The 17,912-nt window shown below is 39.8% G+C and overlaps 2 protein-coding genes across 9 annotated transcripts in view; both read right to left on the bottom strand.

The window, feature by feature from the left end:
- The window catches only part of LOC105275881 (kinesin-like protein Klp10A), a 37,390-nt gene that overhangs the window by 3,040 nt on the left and 16,438 nt on the right, over positions 1–17,912 (bottom strand). Inside the window, exons 1-13 of one of the 8 annotated variants that reach the window (XM_026973584.1) lie at positions 13,457–13,867; positions 12,186–13,367; positions 11,774–11,868; positions 10,420–10,521; positions 8,617–8,763; positions 7,457–7,487; positions 5,666–6,119; positions 5,016–5,589; positions 4,628–4,877; positions 4,353–4,507; positions 4,072–4,278; positions 3,749–3,923; positions 1,473–1,565 (exon numbers count right to left, since the gene is read on the bottom strand). In XM_026973584.1, the coding sequence (XP_026829385.1) occupies positions 1,473–1,565; positions 3,749–3,923; positions 4,072–4,278; positions 4,353–4,507; positions 4,628–4,877; positions 5,016–5,589; positions 5,666–6,119; positions 7,457–7,487; positions 8,617–8,763; positions 10,420–10,521; positions 11,774–11,868; positions 12,186–13,230 (3,328 nt within the window). In that variant the 5' untranslated portion in view covers positions 13,231–13,367; positions 13,457–13,867. Of the gene's footprint in view, positions 1–1,472; positions 1,566–3,748; positions 3,924–4,071; positions 4,279–4,352; positions 4,508–4,627; positions 4,878–5,015; positions 5,590–5,665; positions 6,120–7,456; positions 7,488–8,616; positions 8,764–10,419; positions 10,522–11,773; positions 11,869–12,185; positions 13,868–17,912 lie in introns of those variants that run through there. The other 7 variants (XM_011333059.3, XM_026973585.1, XM_026973588.1 and 4 more) reach the window with 7 other exon arrangements.
- Positions 1,572–3,742, bottom strand: LOC113561451. The gene has a single exon (XM_026973589.1). It carries the CDS (start codon positions 3,384–3,386, stop codon positions 2,289–2,291), a length of 1,098 nt encoding a protein of 365 aa, XP_026829390.1. The 5' UTR covers positions 3,387–3,742; the 3' UTR covers positions 1,572–2,288.

The following is a 17,912-nucleotide window of genomic DNA, read 5'->3' as shown; positions in this document are numbered from 1 at the left end:
GTCAGAGCACCCAACAGCATGATTAGACACAATTACAACGGCTTAGTGTAGTTAAGGATTAAATCGGATACAGAAACCATATATATATTACACGCTGGAGCTATTCCCCGGATTTATTTCAGTTATCATATTTAAGATTACAATATCGCCTTAAAACAAGTAGGTAACAAGTGTACATGTATCGGATTTCATTGTCACCTCAGTTCTAGTAGGAAACATAATATTGATATATTTCAATAAAATGTTGGTGATAGTAAAAGTATTACGCATGTATATGACAATGAAATCCATGAACACTGAGATTATTACAATGTTAATTAAAACAATAATCGTTAGTGACTTGAAAAATGTAATGCCCAAAGCAACTTAAATCTAAATTATTTTTCTTTTCAAACTGTAAATAAAAGCCGCCATCTTTACATTGATGCACAGTTATACAAATTAATAAAAATGTTTCAGAACGCGTCCACACTGATACTTCTTAATGTTTTTAGCGGTGTATGGACTAATTTTTAAAGCGCTCGAAGAGTTACGGAGTTAAAATCACGTGAGCATTATTCATATACATATGCACGTAAACATAATTAAACATGGATATTGTTACACAAATTGAAGCTTAAGCTGCACACAAGCCAGACTTATTGAGTAATTCTCGTATGAAAATGGTTACACGTAATTATGCTTAACATGATGCTGCTATTAGCTCGCTAATCCACAAAAATAACATTTATTAACCAAAGATACACACATAAATCGTGTTTTATATACAGCACATTGCTAACTCCATAAAAATCGGTAAAATTTAATCTCTATGGTACACGTCTGCGTAAAATTGTTTCTTTTATTTTACAAGGTAACATAATAATAATATTTAATAAAATGCTGCACGACACTGTATAACAGCAACAAAAGAAAAGAAAAATGTTGAGCTTACCCTCCCAGGATATTTGTTCACGATATGTAAGACACAATTTCAACATTATAGAATTATCTCTCAAAATCTATATAATATAAATTAGATCGATGCTGTACTTGCAATTCAAGTCAAACAGTAAAAAACTAATAAGCTTTTTACGTACAATTTCACTGTTTCCTAATAACATAAGTATAGCTTTTGTAATAAGAAGCTATAAAAACTGAAGGAAAATCAAATGATTCAATTATCTTAATAATCAAATCACTTTGATATTTCCGTTAGTCATCCAATATGTAATCTGATACAAATAAACAATTCTCGAAGATGAGAAGAAAATTCATTTCTGACGTTACGTTAAGAGCACAAAATCAATTAAGCCTTCAAATTGTTAAAAAATATTATTTTTGGGGATATATTTATAATCCTGAAAATATATGCGTGATATCGATGAGAAAATATGACGCGCGTAGTCATTAGTATTACGTATGGTGCACATTAAAACAAGCTGCTTCTCTGATACTAATTCATAGAATTGTTAATCGAATAATTGTCGTACCGTCGGAAAATAGTTTTCTCTCTATAAGACGTCTACGCAATGAGAAACTCCTCAGGTAGGGTGACTCAAACTTTGTTCTTTTCCGGCTCAAATCTGCAAGGTTTTCTAGTATTACATCAAGTATCTTTTATAATGCGGTAATGTATACAATGCAGTGTGACTTTTAGTGTGCAGATATATAGGCACATGAGGTAATTTTACATTATTTCGCTACGCTATAATTATATTACGTGTAATCGTAAAACTGTACATGGTCGTATACAAAATCGCTAGCTTACAAACACTAGTAACATTAACAAAATGGTGACGCGCACTTTAAAATTATATATGATAGTTATGCAAATATTATACGTCGTAGCGAATTCATTTATTTAAAATACGATTTTACGCGATTAGAACGAGTGCTGCGTAAAGTATCGCTACGGAATGTTTCTGCGATGTGTATATTGCAAAACTATAAAATGTAACATCATAGCACACACAGAATTAGTGTATTCGGCAAGACACTTCAAACAGCCAAGCATACAGTCAAGCTCAAACGACACAAGTGCTCAACTCTCGAAGGAATGTACTTTTAACGTGTAATTAAAATTATGCAATAGTATTCTCCAACAAACTTTTTACATAAATAATTTTCTGACATACTAAGAATTATTCTGTACAGTAAATCTATAAAATTCTATAATAATAAAACTATATAAAAATTATAATAAATAAAATAACATAAAACTAAAATCACTAAGTAGAATTTAAAATGCGTTTAAACGTATTTGACTCGCACTGTGGACATGTTACAATTACATGTTACTTCACTTTTCAATTTCCTGCTCGTTGCACATAAATAAAAAATGTAATATATATCGCCGGTAATAGCAAGAACAAGAAAACGTTTTTGAGAAAAGACAGTAAAAGGCACCACGCTTCAAAACGTCGTGATCGAACATTAGATTTCCTCTCAATATCTCGAATTACTTTTGTGCCGTTCGATTCGATCTTTGGCGAAAGGATTGTCGTAGAATGGGCAAACGGAGAATGTAGAACGGTAGAATTGTTTTGTTCGTTTGCACGTGAGTCAATGTTACACGTGCTATTATCTTTATTATCTATATCTGTCATTCTTCTGAAATTTATATTAACGTCAAAAGTCGCTCCTGGCAACGCGCCGTCATCTTCTTGGATAACGTAGTCTTTAAAATTATCAGATCCATCATATTCATTCGTGCAAATGTCAATACAAGGCTGGCAGCCAATCCACTTGTTTTCCGAGTCGTCGCTCGTCTGCGAATCGAACTCGTTCGGGTAGTAAATGTCCCCGTTGTCTGTGAATTTCTTTTTCGCGAAGTTCTCGCAGTTGTAATTGTAAGCCGTCAGCTGATCGTTCTCCTCCGACACGTCATCGTGCAGCAAAAAAACCGTATTATCACGCATGTTTTTGTGGAACAGATTCTTTCTAGTACGGAACGTACCGGACCAATGATACTTCGATGACTTTTTTTTACTCGACAACTTGTGCAATGAGCTTTGATTGGATCTTTGTATCGAGCGCTCCATCATTGGCGAATTCTTTCTCATTGATGAAATCTTTCGAACGATATGGCTGGGTGTCATGCTTTTCTTCTTGACAGACTTCTTAGAACCGACAATTGGGGTTGCGCGAGGAAGAATGTTCGAGTCCTCCTCGGAGCTGAGATCATTTTGCAATGCCATTTCGTCCTTCCATGGAGACTTGAGCGAATTCTTTGCGGTTATATCAATTTTCGATGCGTTTATGACCGACTGCGCGTCACTGTCCGATACGTTGTCCGTGTCATCTTTTATCATTATCGTCGCGTTTATCGTCGACGTGCTGCTTCTCCGGGGTTGATTTAACGCGACGGTCGAATTTGCCTTAGTCTTACCGTGCGAATCTGTCATAAAATGCCATGCACTGTGATACCGGCAAGTACAGCGTCTTGTACGTTTTTCTTTTTCGCTTTTTTTTTTCTTTTTTTCAGGTTTTATTACAAGTTATTAGTGAAACGATCTCGAAGTGTACGAGCGCAACCTGACACCGAAAGTCTTCCAAATATATTACTCTCAAAAATTGATTTCCTCATAAGTAAAAAAAGAATTAATGTCCGCGTGATAACGTGAAACACAGATCAAGAATTCGTTTAATTTCTATTTAAAAGTGCATATCGTACGATATATAATACAGTGTAAAAAAAAAGAAGATGAAAGCGCTAACGAACGGATAGAAAAACGTAAACGTGCAAACGGAAGTGAATACAGCTTACCTTCTTGATCATAATCCACTTCGTGAGTCGCGCTGAACACGCTGTGCGAATTGTTAAGAAATTTAGTTGTATTATCCATGACCAGTTTGTGCATATCCAACACTTCTTCCTCAAGCATTTGTAGAGCAGACACCGCCTCGTGGAAGGTGTACAAATCTTGCGAAAGTTCACCCTCCTACGAAAAAAGAAGTTACTCATTAAAATAGTAAATTATTGCTTAAATACTTTGCAAACTTACGTAAAAAAGATTTAATAGTTATTTTCACGTTACAAAATTTTAATGAGTTTTCACTTTTTTCATGCATTTAGAAATGTGTACTCACGTTGAGAGATCGAAGCTGCGCTAAGTCGCTGTCCGACAGCACGCTGTTGTTCCCCTGTTCCTCAATCTTCATACCCCGCTCATCGTCCGTCGGTGAAACTTTTATTTCCGTGGGATCGGTCGCCGCCAACTCCTTCACTCGGTCAGCATATCTCAGTGTATTTAGGGAATGCTCGCAGGAACTCATCCCAGGACTGATCATCGCTATCTGCAAACGCACAGTGCCGAAGTTTTATTTTTCAGTATTTTTACACGCGGTAATATAATTATCGAGTAATTTACCATGCACGTTTTTGATTTTTCACCGATAAAGCTGTCCCTCAGCACCTGAGTCAGCTTGCTCGCTCTGAAAGGCAGATGCGTGCCCTTACGGCTTAACGCGCGTATACACTCTTTTAATGCTAATAAAGATTTGTTAATCTCAGCGCCCTCCATTCCTAAAAATTTCAACATGAACATTAATTACGCCAGCAGGCCAAAATCAGACTCAGACTATTAATTAGAAACGTCAGCCGATTTCGGTTGTTAAAAATTTAAATATATGCATTCACACTCACGAGTTTGCCTATTGGCAGACGACGTGTCGGCACCCCTTTCATTACCAGCAAGATCGATGAGCGAGAACTTTCCGTGCACCTTGTGCGTGCCCGGGACGCGCGCTATTATCTGGAATACTGCGTGAGATCGCGAAGAGTTGGAGTTGGCGCTAGTCTGACCGCTCGTTCTGGCGCTGTTCCCGTGCTGTATCAACTTCAACACCTCGTCGCAAGTTTCGACAACCTTCTCTGTTAATCCTACTATTTGCACCTGCAAGCAAGAAAGTTAAATTAACCATTAGGTCTAAATCATAATTTCAATTCGCATAAGATAAATTTCTAATCAAATATAAATAGTTTCTTAACAAACTTTAACCCATTAATTTCTTATTTCAGTAATAAAACGAACCTGCTGCTTGCCGTCCTCCAGGACTCTCAGCTTCTCCTTGTCCGCCAGCAGATCGAACACCTTGCCGGAATAAATCTCGAAGAAGCTAGCGGAAATAACCAGATTGAGAGGCCGATACTTCGCCAATTTCAGGCACTTGAACACGTCCTTGGCAACCATGGCGTAGATGCCCTTCTTGCAATCCTGCGTCTTGCCGTTGAAATCGCCGCCCATCGTGTGGGTTTTGCCGCTACCAGTCTGCCCGTATGCGAAGCACGTAGCCATGCCGCCCTCGAAGATCGTCTGTACCAGCGGCTTAGCTGTGTACTTGTAGACTATCTCATTGTTGCAAGTCTCATCAAACGCGTAATCGAATCTGAAGATCTGGTTCTCGAGGTACTTGGTGAGATCGACCTTGGACTTGGGCTCGTGCACCACCATTTGATCCTTGCTAGGCACACTGATCACATCGATCTCCTTTCGCGCGTGCTCCTTCTTGTTAAGCGGACGCTTCCGCACGCACACGGTGATCTGGTGATCCTCCACGGCGTCAGTCTCCCGCAACGGCCTAAACTCTATACTGTTTTGGTATTCTCTGCGAAAAATAAATAAGATAAATGTGAAGCAATGAACGACACCTAGTATTAATCTTTGATCTTGCCTCCACCAACCTTATCATGGCGAGAAACTCCCAATTCGGATTACCCGGATCCAGATTCATCAGCGCTTCCTTCTCTTCCTTCAACTCTGCCTGCCGCTGCCTCCTCTCCTCTCTATTCTTCTTGAGTCTCTCGACTTCCTTGACAACGTTGGACCGTCTACCTCGGCCATTCTCCACCTGCGCCTGTTGCTGCTGCAGCTGCTGCTGCTGTTGTTGTTGCTGCTGCTGTTGCTGTTGTTGCTGCTGCGCCTGTTGCTGCGCCTGTTTCTGCTGTCTAGTGTTCTGCACCGGGGTTGCCACATTAAACTGCGTCACAGTCGTTGTCGGCGTCGGAGGTATGTTCTCGACTTCCCGGCGTCCCGTAAGCCCCGAAACTGAGTCGCCGTGCCCATTAACCGACGTGGTTGATGTCATTATATTCGTCGGCCGACCCGTTGGCCGTGATAACTGTCTATTCGAACCCGCTGAAACATCAGTAGGAAGATTAATGTATTGTCTCCACCCGCGACGTTTCGATTCATTTTGTCAGGATTGGTACTAAATGAAAAGGTAAATTTTTTTAGGACTCTATTCGATCTATCCTCTTCAGTCCTTCCCGTAGTGACATGTTAAAGTTCACCATCCTTTTTTCCTTACACGTATATAATAAGTATATAATAAGTATATAATAAGAAGGAAAAATCGCGTTTCTGATGTAATATAATAAGGCAAAATTTCAAAGAGTATTCATAATTTTAAACACAATCGCGCTTTGCCTGCTGTTCTCAAAGATTTCGCGCGAAGTATCTACTTTTATGTTAAATTTCCGTTTCACTCTCACACTTATCGCGAGGTAAACGTTGCGGAACGATCAAAAAGCACACGTTTTCACTCGATCAAGATTACCGGCGTCGTCGTCTTCGATACGAAGCGTCAAGATCCGGTTGTCGCCGGCGACGTTCGTGCTCTTGCTGTCGCGGATCTTGTTTTTCCTCCTGAAGCAATAGGCGAGCGGATCGAATCTCATGGCGACGCAGACGCGCACGCGAAATTTCGAATTGAATTTTCGTGAAGACCTGATTGCGGAACGAGCGACTTTCCGCACCGGGAAGCGCACACTGCGGCCGGGATAGATCGAATAGTGTTCGAGAGAGGTCAGCAAGGTACACCCCCTCGCGAGTGGTGTACGCGTCGTACGTGCCGCCGGGGTCCTTGCCCTTGTGCTGCCTACCTTGCAGCGTACAGCACACGAACATCGATAGTCACGGTCTGACTATACACACGTACAACCAGGCTCGTCGACTACTCAACTTATCTGGGTGAAACGACGACACATGCACACAACCCCGATGTCCAGCCATGAAATTAATGATTTGAATGAGAAAACTCTATATATTATCGCCCGCGATAATCCGTGCAAATCAGGAAAAATAAACCGTAGAAATCGATGCGGCCATTAAACATCCTTTTCTGTTTTCTTAACACCGAAATACTCGCGATCGGTGAGAAAATATAGATAGAACGGTGCGAGCAAACGCATGTGATTAGCCTCGTTTTATCAAGCGTTATCGAGCGTAGCTGAAGAATACGACCAAACCGTGTCTTTGAACGGAAGACGGCTCGTTTTTCAACGGAAACGTTCCGAAACGCGAAATATAGGTCTCGTTCGTCTCACGCGCATTTCTCTTGCATGATTATCAAGCAGAGCTGGTAAGCCAGCAAAAACACTGTAAGACCGGACGTTTCCCCGAGGATTGATACCACCTCGCTTAACGAAGTTACGACGAGATAAGAAGAGGTGACAGAAGTCGTTGGCACGTACCTTTCACTGGTATTGACGGTCTGGTTGAGTGCTGAAAATAAAGAAAACAGATCACGTTCAGTCATTTAAGTCAAAGAGGATGGTGAGTCTTTCTTCGCGTGCAACGAAGAAGGGTGTACCTTACAATCTACGGGGTGCTGCAAATGAGAAACAAAACGGTGCTTCCTTCGAGAAGCCGGTGTATAATACATTTCTCCCTTCTCGGTGGGTGTCTGCGTTCCGACAATCCGACGAAACGTCGGACGCTCAGAGCAGGATGCGGGATAAGACGCGGTCTATCGATCGCCCCGTAATATCACGGTTTTTGACCCACTCTCTCTCAGAACTGGGCAATTGCGCGATTTTCCATTTGGTTGTATGCGAGCCTGCGCGATTGTAGCCACGAACAAAATTAAAAGAAAACCTTGCGATTCTCGCTAGCTGTCGGTTGGATATGTTGTCTCGGGATAGCCACCCTTGTGATCCCTATCGGATTCAAGTCAGTGCGAAATGGGTGAAAAGAAATATTAGCGACTGGTGCTCTAGTGGTTGGTCGGGTTGGAAAAGCCGATGTCAGGCTAGTGACGGAAAAATAGTGCGAGGCCGTGAACGCTCCTTTAGCATCTTCTTCATTTAGCTATTGCTACAACTTTGCAAAAATCGAAGGTATTTTGTGTCCGTAAATTGGAACCGTATGGTTTTAATTATTTTTAGAACATTATTTTCAGACACACAAGGAATTAATTCACGTTAATTTTAAGCAATTTTCTACAAAACAATAAATAATGGATTCGCAAAAAATTATAACATAAGCGCACAAAATATTTAATGAAATCATAAAATGCTATCCTTTATCTAATTATACAAAACTTATAAAAAAAGCATATTAAATATATGTTTTAATCATCTAATCAATCCAATAAATGTAAAGCAAAGTAAGTAGTAGCTTCCCGTAAGTTAAACAATTTTAAAGATTCATATTCTAGTGCACCCCGTATTTCCTCACGCACTACTTCACGATACGAGCGCAATAAAAAAAAGAATTGTAATAAAGTACCGTAGAACCGGTGTCGCGGAAGATGCTAAGATCAGTTCGGTGACCGTGTCGCGGCCTCGGAGGTTCGTTGCTGCCGTGAGGGATTATGTATGTTGCGGTGATTGGGGGAAAAGGTGCGCGTTACCGAGAGACGAGATGTGACTCGTACAGGAAGCGTTGCGGATGCGAGGCCGTTTCTTGCGGTGTGACCGCCATGGCGTCCGAGAGAGCCCTCCTCTTGGTTCTCCGACTCGTCGACCCCCTCGTCCTCCTCAGCCGAGGAGTCCGGCTCCTTAGAGGATTACGTCGCGGTCACGGGGTCAATTTTAATGGGTTAACTCAATCGAGCGATTAACCCGCGCGATTGACGGAGCCGCTCGAGGGGATCGATAAGAGGGAGGATCGTTAAGAAAGACGGCAATTTTGCGGAGCGGATGAGTGATGGCCGAGACGACGGGTTTCGTATTCGAGATCGGTTTGTTATCGACCGGTTTTGCCCGGGGATAGGCGGTCGGTGGTCCATCGTCGACAACACGAGGTCCGTGATTATGAGCAGCGTCCATGGAGGAAAAAAAAAGATGTTACCATGTTAGTAGTGGGAGTGACATCGGTTTTTCTCAGTGAATTATTTGTGAGAATTTCTTCAGGAAATTTATGTGTTCTGAGATTTTACATATATAAGTGAATATGTATAAGTTGCGGAGCCCTTGGACGTTCGAGCCTGTGAATCGTTTGGATCCCAGACTCCCCGAGCTGCGTAATTGCCTTTCAAGCTTTAATCTCTTTAGTCTCAGATAAATGATTTTATAGGAAGTATTCTTCTGCTTTGCCCAAATATTTCTATCTTTCTATATATATATAATTCAATATAAATTTCACGTGTAAGTATATTTAGTTGCCCAGCAATAATCACCTTCGGAAAGTTAACAGATATTTTTAGTTTTAAATTTAGATATAATTAAAACACATAAACGTACAAAAATTCACGGAATTTTCGTACACACTATAGCGTATACACCTACCGCACCGCGACTGTCACATGTTAGCGCAAGTATAATCAAGAAACGAGTCGAACCTGCATCAAATCAGATTTCTATAACCTTTCGGAATATGGAGATTTAGCTCGAATCCAAGTTTACAAAAATAAAAGAGAAAGTAACAAAAGCACGATGTAAGTTTCTGCAGCGAAAGTTTGTTCAGGCGCTCCACGTGACAGGAAAGCTGAAGACGCGACCGAAATCGGAGATGCCGCGTCATCGTCCCGTCAAATTCGGGGGACCTCCTGGAGGACCGATTACGAGAGATGGGGGGACTGAATCCTACCTGAAAGACGTACAGGTACTGGAACATGTCTACCGCGGTGTAAACGCCACGAGACGCGGGATCGGATTATTCTTTCCATTTTAGGAGCGAGGCTACTCCACGTAGCCAGGGCAACCGGTAAACAGAATTCACCGGTCCCACAGTCGATGATCGACCGGGAATTTACGCGTTCGCCCGTTTAAACCCTCGGCGTGGGGCACAACCCTTCGCGAAGTGGCACGCGCGCGTCAACGTCTGAACGCTTCCGGCAAACGATGGCGAAAATATTAGCGAATTTGCCTATACGGCAGCAGTACCTATACAATCGCCCTATTCCGTCGATTTATCAGATCGAAATAATTTCCGATTCTTAAACTTAAAGATTTTTCGGTTTAAAATTTATTTGCAAATTTAGATCAAAAATAGGATATCTAATTAATTTTGTCGTCAATATATTAATATATGTTTGTTTACAGGTGTCCTAACATTAAGAAGTCTTTGTGATTTAAGAGAAAATACACATAGCTTCTGCATCTTCCAAAATTCGATTGATCCTACGAGCGGTTGTTAAGCACGCTTTAAATGATTCAGCATGCATCATTCGACGCCGAAAGAAATTTTGAAAAGTCAATTTAATTATACGTACCCTTGGTTTCGAGGATAGCATCTGGTTGTTCATCACTTGCGGCGGTGGTGCCATCTTCTGGCTCAGATCGCGATTCAAGGCGAGAATCGCGTCGATTTCCACCTGGGGAAAATCACACGAATCCACAAATGTCTGTTAGATTTTTTTTAGACAATTTAATATACAATGAATATCAATTTCAAAGCAGATACAATATTAAGATTGTCCCTATTTTTCCTTTGCAATTGGTGTAATTAATAAAATATAAGATATGTAAAATGGGAATAGAAATTATTTATACAAGAGTGATATTCGATGGATCATAGTCAGTAAAAACTTTCTCAAACAAGTCATGATTTTAATTACCTTTCGACGTGGAATAAGACTTTGATGATGCATGACTCACGAATTAATGTCTATCTCGTCGCGCAATTTCGGAATTACACGGCAAAATTGAAGTTAAATTAAGAGAACTCTCCAAAACTAATACGTAATAGACAGTCAATTCTTTCGAATTTAACATTCAACATTTATTCACGAAATATTATAGAAAATTGCGAAATTTCAGACGATGTTCACGATTTTTGCCGCATTAAGGAGAAATGTAAAGTTATCGTACGGTACTTTGTTCATGATCAGAAAATCACATTTTCACAAGTCTTATCTCTACTGTTGTATTGCGGTATGATTTTTTGCAAAAGCCACGCTCGACCGGACCGGCTTGACTGACGGCAGACCTGACTTTCAAGCCTGTCGGAAATAGACTCGCGCTCCCATTAGCCGGTTGCACGTTAGCCCCCATGGCATTGCATAAGCTCAGAATTGAAAATAGCCAAATAACCGTGACCTACGAATGCGCGAAATTGAAATATTGCAGTTGGGCGCAGCGAAATTGCGAGGGGAAACATAACTTGTAACGCGACATTTTAGACGAACGTCAATAAAACCATAGTTTGTACTTAATGGCTATGTCACAGCCTATCATGCCGGAATTATGTATTTTTATTATTATAAATCTAGAGCACAAAACAAAGCAATTGCCGAAAAAAGATTTACATTTAAATATTTTTATAAATATACACGTACTCTCCAGCATTTAATATAGGTTTTAAAAATTAAAGAGATTGGCAGTAAATGTTATTTTATATCTTGTTGCTATATAAGAAAATATTATTCATTATGTATTTTAAATAACTCCAATTAATTTTAATAGAGAGAGAGCTAGAAATTCCAATCCATGTATCTAAAAGATCCAATAAATCTCTTATCCCTTCAATATAAAAATTTAAATGAACTAAAAAATCCTTTTTTACGCTGTAAGCCCCCGATTCTGAGTAATCGTAAATGCAACAGAATAATTTATGAGCGCACTTACCTCTTTGCCTTTGGTTTCTCCCCTCTCGAACCATTCTACGGTTACGGTGCGCTGCTCTAAATTGACACCGGAGACGACTGCCGAGTGAACGCGACCTGAAACAAAAATTGTACATTGCAATAGGTAAAAATTATAATAATAACATACAATACGATCATATGATCGTCGACTATCTATTGAGCATACGTTGTTTCAAATTTAAGTATATATAAACAAAAATGTAAGTAATATAAAATACAAAACTATAAAAATAAATAATATTATCTTCCTTAAATTTGAAATAAATTTTTCTTCTTTCAATAGTTTAATTGTAGGTCTATATTTCCAAGTCCGAAACTCTGATCCATGTCAACCTTTTTAATTAAAAATTTTATTATTTCTTTTTTTAAAGAGTCTACGCACAACAATGTACCATTTTGCACAATGTCCGATTTATCGCTTTTGAGCGAGTTTATCTCTTGTCGCATAGGGGATGCAAGTCTGGGTATCATGGATCCTTCGGTCCGACTCCTGGTTTTCCCACTTCGCTCTTCACCCTCAAACGGTCCAATTTCGAAACTGCAAGAGTTCAATTTTCGCCGAATCTCCCGTTGTTCGCACATTGCGTTTTTCTTAAAACCGAACTTATTCGCTTGTTTTCTTTGTCGCTCTTCGTTATTTGTACAATTCCACGTCTTCGCACAGGATCTCTTCTTGATCGGCGGAAGCGCATTTCTCGGATCCTTTCTTGGAAAAGTCGTTCCCAAAGTCTCTCGCTCCTTATTGGAAAAATTGATTCTAGACGAGATCCTTTCCTCAAGCTTTCTATTAAAACTTGATTCTATTGTCGCAGTCGATTTGTCCTCGACTTCCGATATCCAGGGTGAATCTTCAAGCTCTTCGGAGATTGCTGATCTTGACGCGGAATCATCCAGGTTTGCTTCTTCGTCGTGTCCTTTTTCATCTGAAGCATACTTGACTTCATTTTCTGTATCTTCATCAACTGTGCTTGATGTGCATCTTGAATGCGGCACGAACGCGTCGTCGTCGTCGTGATCGACACTACGTGTTTCTTGATCGGATTTATCCACGTTTCTTCCCGGATTTGTGCAGGATTCTTCAGCATTATTACAATCTTCGATTCGATAAGACCAAGTATTACTCAGCGAATCGCTGAGTTTTGCCGGATCGGCTTGATCAATCGCTAGTACCTGACTCTTCGAGCGCTCGTCGTGGCAATTAACGATCTCTCCGTTCATCCATTTCTTTTCCACAATTTCTTTCTCGAATTGCTGCTCGTCTTGCGATTTGTGCAAGGATTCGTCAATAGACGCTTTGGAAGATCCTTTCCGCTTGGAACACTTTTTGGATTTCTTGCTCTTTTTACCACTCTCAGGTTTGCATTTCCTGTCTTTCTTGGCCTTCCCGTTGGCGAGGTCGCCCTTTGCACCACAGACGCAAAGAGATAACCAATCCATATTAAATTTGTCTCGCACTATGATCAGCGAAAAATTAAATCTTGCAAGAAGATTACTTTATCACTGGTACTGATAAATATGTCTGTATCTTGGTGATCAAGCCGACGTTCCATTCGTCTTGTCGGTCAAAATAATTTCTAAAACACCGATAAACTTTTGCAAATTTTTTCCAGTATTTATCTATCACGTGTCTATGTTTAGAGTTATTGAAGCGATAGCACAGTACCTACAAATTACTGAATCATCAATAACGGTCTCCTGGGATTCGACCACATTAAAGCTCGAGCAGAATTCTCATAATTCCTGGTAGATTATATTGTTACATCCCTCTGGTGATGTCTCTGTAACCAGCTCATGTTCCATTATTCCACGCTGTTGAAGTCGATGAATAGATTGGCACTGCGTTTATGCTACTTCAGCATCGATGACGATTCGCCTATACTTCGATTGCTCTTACTGTTACGTATTTCCGCACAAACAGTTTCACTCACAGACGGTATTACTAAAGATATCGTTGAATCGAAGGCGACGAAGGACTGTGGACGACTCGTGCGATCGATTCGCCGCGTCTCCTCGGCGGGAACGTGCAGGTTTAATCCGGACGATGCCCGCTTCGCGCACCACGCTGCCGCAAAAATTCGTCGAATTCTTAGGAGCGCTTCGTTCCGATCTTAAAAAAGCGGAGAGAGGCTTTTAGGGCCGAAAGACGCGTTCGCGTTGTCTTCCTTTTTGCATTGCCTTCGAAGCTCGACGTGATCGGCTATTATCCCGCGGGGAACATATTCACCCCTTCGCAACAGCGGGGTCAGCTCTTCCGAGGGGTCCAAGAATAAACGCACTTACACTTGGGAGATGTTCGGTGTAATTTATGGATTTACAGATATGCAGGTAACGACAAAAGGAATTTCAGTCAATCCTGAATTTGACGATAAAAATACATTTTTAAATGTCTGATTTTTCACTTTTTTTCTACTTTATTTTCTTTATTTTTTTGCTACAATTATCATCTCTTCTCATAAACAATTTATCATTTAAAAATTATGATATTAAAATTTATATTGTTTAAAAATTATGATATTAAAAAATTTAATGGAAAATTTACATCCTTAATTCGAAAGTTTCGTCAGAGTTCCTTAAATTTTTATCGATATAGCGCGACTTTATATTCTCAGTTGTGCAAAGTTTAGATTATATTTTTCGTGCAGCTAACTGTCGTTGAACACCCGGGCGTTATGTCATTACGAAGCGTGTAACGCGGCAAAGCGGTTAATAGCACGAAACTAGGGCGGGATAATTAATGTCACGTCGAAAACTCATGCAAATCATTCGCGGATTTTGCGATGACCCGGCGATCGAAGGGAAAATCGGAAATCATGCGGTGTCAGCATCGCGCGACGTGATCCGATCGACTGACAACGTTCACCAGTTTCACAAATGCGTTTATTATGACGCCCACCGAGTAATTTAGCTCCGGTACGGGGCCCCCACTTCGGGGCCCATAAACAATTTCTCGGCTCGCCTGGATGAGCCTCGATACGTTATGCGCTATCGGTTACGATTACCGATCCCGCCTGACGAGATGCACGCAAAGTGTTCAGCCAGGAAGAGAAAAGATAGACGCTGCGACGTCAACTGTGTCTCTCAAATGAAAAATACCAAGTTCATAAAGTAATTGAAGAGAAAAATTATATATTATATTATATAATTTAAATTATATAAAGTTATGTTATATAATATTCATTATTTTTATCGTATCATATCAATTTTTATGTAAGTTTTATACATTATTAAAAAACAAACATAATTGCGTTTGTTTTAGATGTCAATCGAGCTTCCTGCGCAAGCTCCGTATTGCGAAGGTTAATGTCACGATTGTGACGACGCACGGATCTTTGCAACACGACGGCACGAATGTCACTCGAAGAATCAATATACAGTAGTTCCCGAGCGGCCGTGTACGGCAAATAATTCAGGGGTTATTCTAGGATGAGGAATTGCCCAAAGCCGCGGGCGGAATTGAGTACTCCGCGCGATGGTTGAAGGTGAACTGACGGCGCGACCGATTCGAGTCGTCGATTACACCGCGAATGATAATGAGGAACATTAACGGAACCCTGTTAACGATTAGACGGTACCGTGCGAATTTTCGCGGCTAACTTTCCCGACCCGATACAATAATAAGCGCAATAACAAAGAAATAAAAATTCATAGAGACACGGTACTGATTTCATGAATAAATTTCTCTGCAAATTTGGGATCTATTTTTCTTTAACAACAATCTTTTTATGTTCTGATTAAGAATATACTGAAAATAAAAGTATCTCGTAAAAAGATACATAGTCGATCAAGGATACAAAATGATTGAAAATCAGTATTAATCCTTAATATTTTAGTCTGTTTTACTTATTAAATTGCTTAATATGTTAAACTGCTAATTTAATTTTAGAAAACTGTGAGAATTTTAAAAATCTTTTCTTCCTAAGATACGCGTTTAGAGACGGTTTCGAATCTTGCCAAGCTATATTATTTCGAAACGTATGCATGAAACGTTAACAGATTCCACGCTTCGAAGGAGAAATATATCTCGGGCGACTTGATCGATCGCTGGTGATCTCTTATAGGATATGTTACACCAGGCTCATCTAGTATTCGCGATATGTGACTCGAAGCTCCCGGTGCGTGACCACGGTACCAGCCCATATTTATTTACAGTGTACTCGGAAGTCGTGCCTTTCCTACGCATACAGACAATTGCTGCATCACGGAAATACGCCTCGCTTTGACAGGTACGATCATTATGAATGCTTCTCCTCATTGCATCTATGACGTCACCTTAATCCCTAAACATTCATAAATATCCGATAAATTTAAAGTCTTCATTCAATGTTAGTCAAACAAACTTAAGGGGGGAGCATGCTTTAGAACGCTGAAAATAAGGTATATTTTACGAATTGTTTTTCGAGAAACTATACAGCGGATCATTATAAAACTTTGATGCATTTATTAGTACATGTTTAAAGATAAAAAAAATTATTTTTTTATTTGAATATATCGCTCGTAGAGGTCGTCCTGGAGAAATCTTAGTGCAGCCGCGTCGCCGGCATTGCAAATTGGTGAGCATTCTCCTGCCTCCAAATTTCGTCTAAACTGAAAAATTGAAATATCTTCTCGTTATTTATGAATTCCCATCGTCGATGAACCAAAGAGAGCAGAAAAAAGTTGAAAAGTGCCAAAATGGTGGAGCTTAGAACACAAAAGTATGATTTTTGGGCAAAGTTGTTGAACTTTTTCATGCAAAAGTAATTGTTTAACTTAATGTTTTTATGAATATTAAAGGTTCATCAACGATGGGAATTCATAAATAACGAGAAAATATTTCAATTTTTCAGTTTGGATGAAATTTGGAGGCAGGAGAATGCTCACCAATTTACAATGCCGGCTGCACTAAGATGCCTCCAGGACGACCTCTACAGGCGATATATTCAAATAAAAAAATAATTTTTTTTATCTTTAAACATGTACTAATAAATGCATCAAAGTTTTATAATGATCCGCTGTATAGTTTCTCCAAAAAAATTCGTAAAATTATACCTTATTTTCAACGTTCTAAAGCAGGCTCCCCCCTTAATTACATCTTCTAATTATATTTTAATTAATTATTATAAATTAATTTAAAAATTTTACTTGGTGTTTTACGGAGAAAGAGGGAGAAAACTATCATCATCATAATTACGAATTCGTAAAATATATAGCATCGATAATTTGAAGCAAGATTTTAATGTCGGGAAGCGAATAATGATTCAGTGGTTTTGAATGATGTTAATCAACTATCTGTTTCCCGACACAATCAGGTGTCCGTGATTCCCATGCATAATGCAAGATCAAAATCGAAACGTGACGGAAATAACGGTACGATCGGCACGCGTCGTAGCTCTGATTTCGATTCAAATACATTTCGGTCGCATCCCGATTAAACGAGGCATTAAAATGCTCGGTTCGGGGATCCAACCGTACGTACGGTCTATTGAACATTAAATTTAAGCAGCAGCTTCCTGCCTGCAGATCCGTCGCGTGTAAAGCGAGCACGGAGGATGTTATGTTACATCGCCGGTACACAAAACAGACTCCACAGAGTTTAACACTTTGTACATGTGTAAATTGATGCTGTTGCTCGCGACGTGCCTCGAATATCGTCATGAGGATACTCCCGTTGAGGGAGATGAAAATGAAAAGCCAATTACACGAGGCGTTACGTAAATTCCGGGCCTTGCTTGCAGCGCAATCGATAAAAACTAAAAATAAAGATTAAGAAGAATGGTCGCTTTGTCAAAGTTTCTCTGCAATTTTCGAATATGGAATCAAGAGATTTTAACGAATATAAAGATACATGCAGACAGCCGAGCTCTAAATGTACGAGAAGAATAATTATTAGAAAGCTAATAAGAATACTTAATTTAAAATGAATTAAAGTGAAAGTGTAAATATATACACAGATACACTTTCAAGATAAAAAGTTTCTTTCTCTGGCGTATTCACACACTGAACGCTTTAACGCATTATTAGCAGACGATCGCGCATTTAACTAAATGCACAGAGGTGTGAACAAACCAGTGTAATAGTATGGATGGAAAAAAGCCAGGACTTCATCGTTCTTTAGTTCCTGACGATGGCACGGAGAACCG

The sequence above is a fragment of the Ooceraea biroi genome, chromosome 11, assembly GCF_003672135.1.
Source record: "Ooceraea biroi isolate clonal line C1 chromosome 11, Obir_v5.4, whole genome shotgun sequence".
Classification (NCBI taxonomy): domain Eukaryota; kingdom Metazoa; phylum Arthropoda; class Insecta; order Hymenoptera; family Formicidae; genus Ooceraea; species Ooceraea biroi.
The sequence above is the reverse complement of the archived record's forward strand: the minus strand, read 5'-3'. Positions and strand labels throughout refer to the sequence as shown.

What these genes read in the sequence shown, in the direction of transcription:
- LOC113561451 (XM_026973589.1), bottom strand. Translation starts at nt 3,386, where the DNA reads ATGACAGATTCGCACGGTAAGACTAAGGCAAATTCGACCGTCGCGTTA.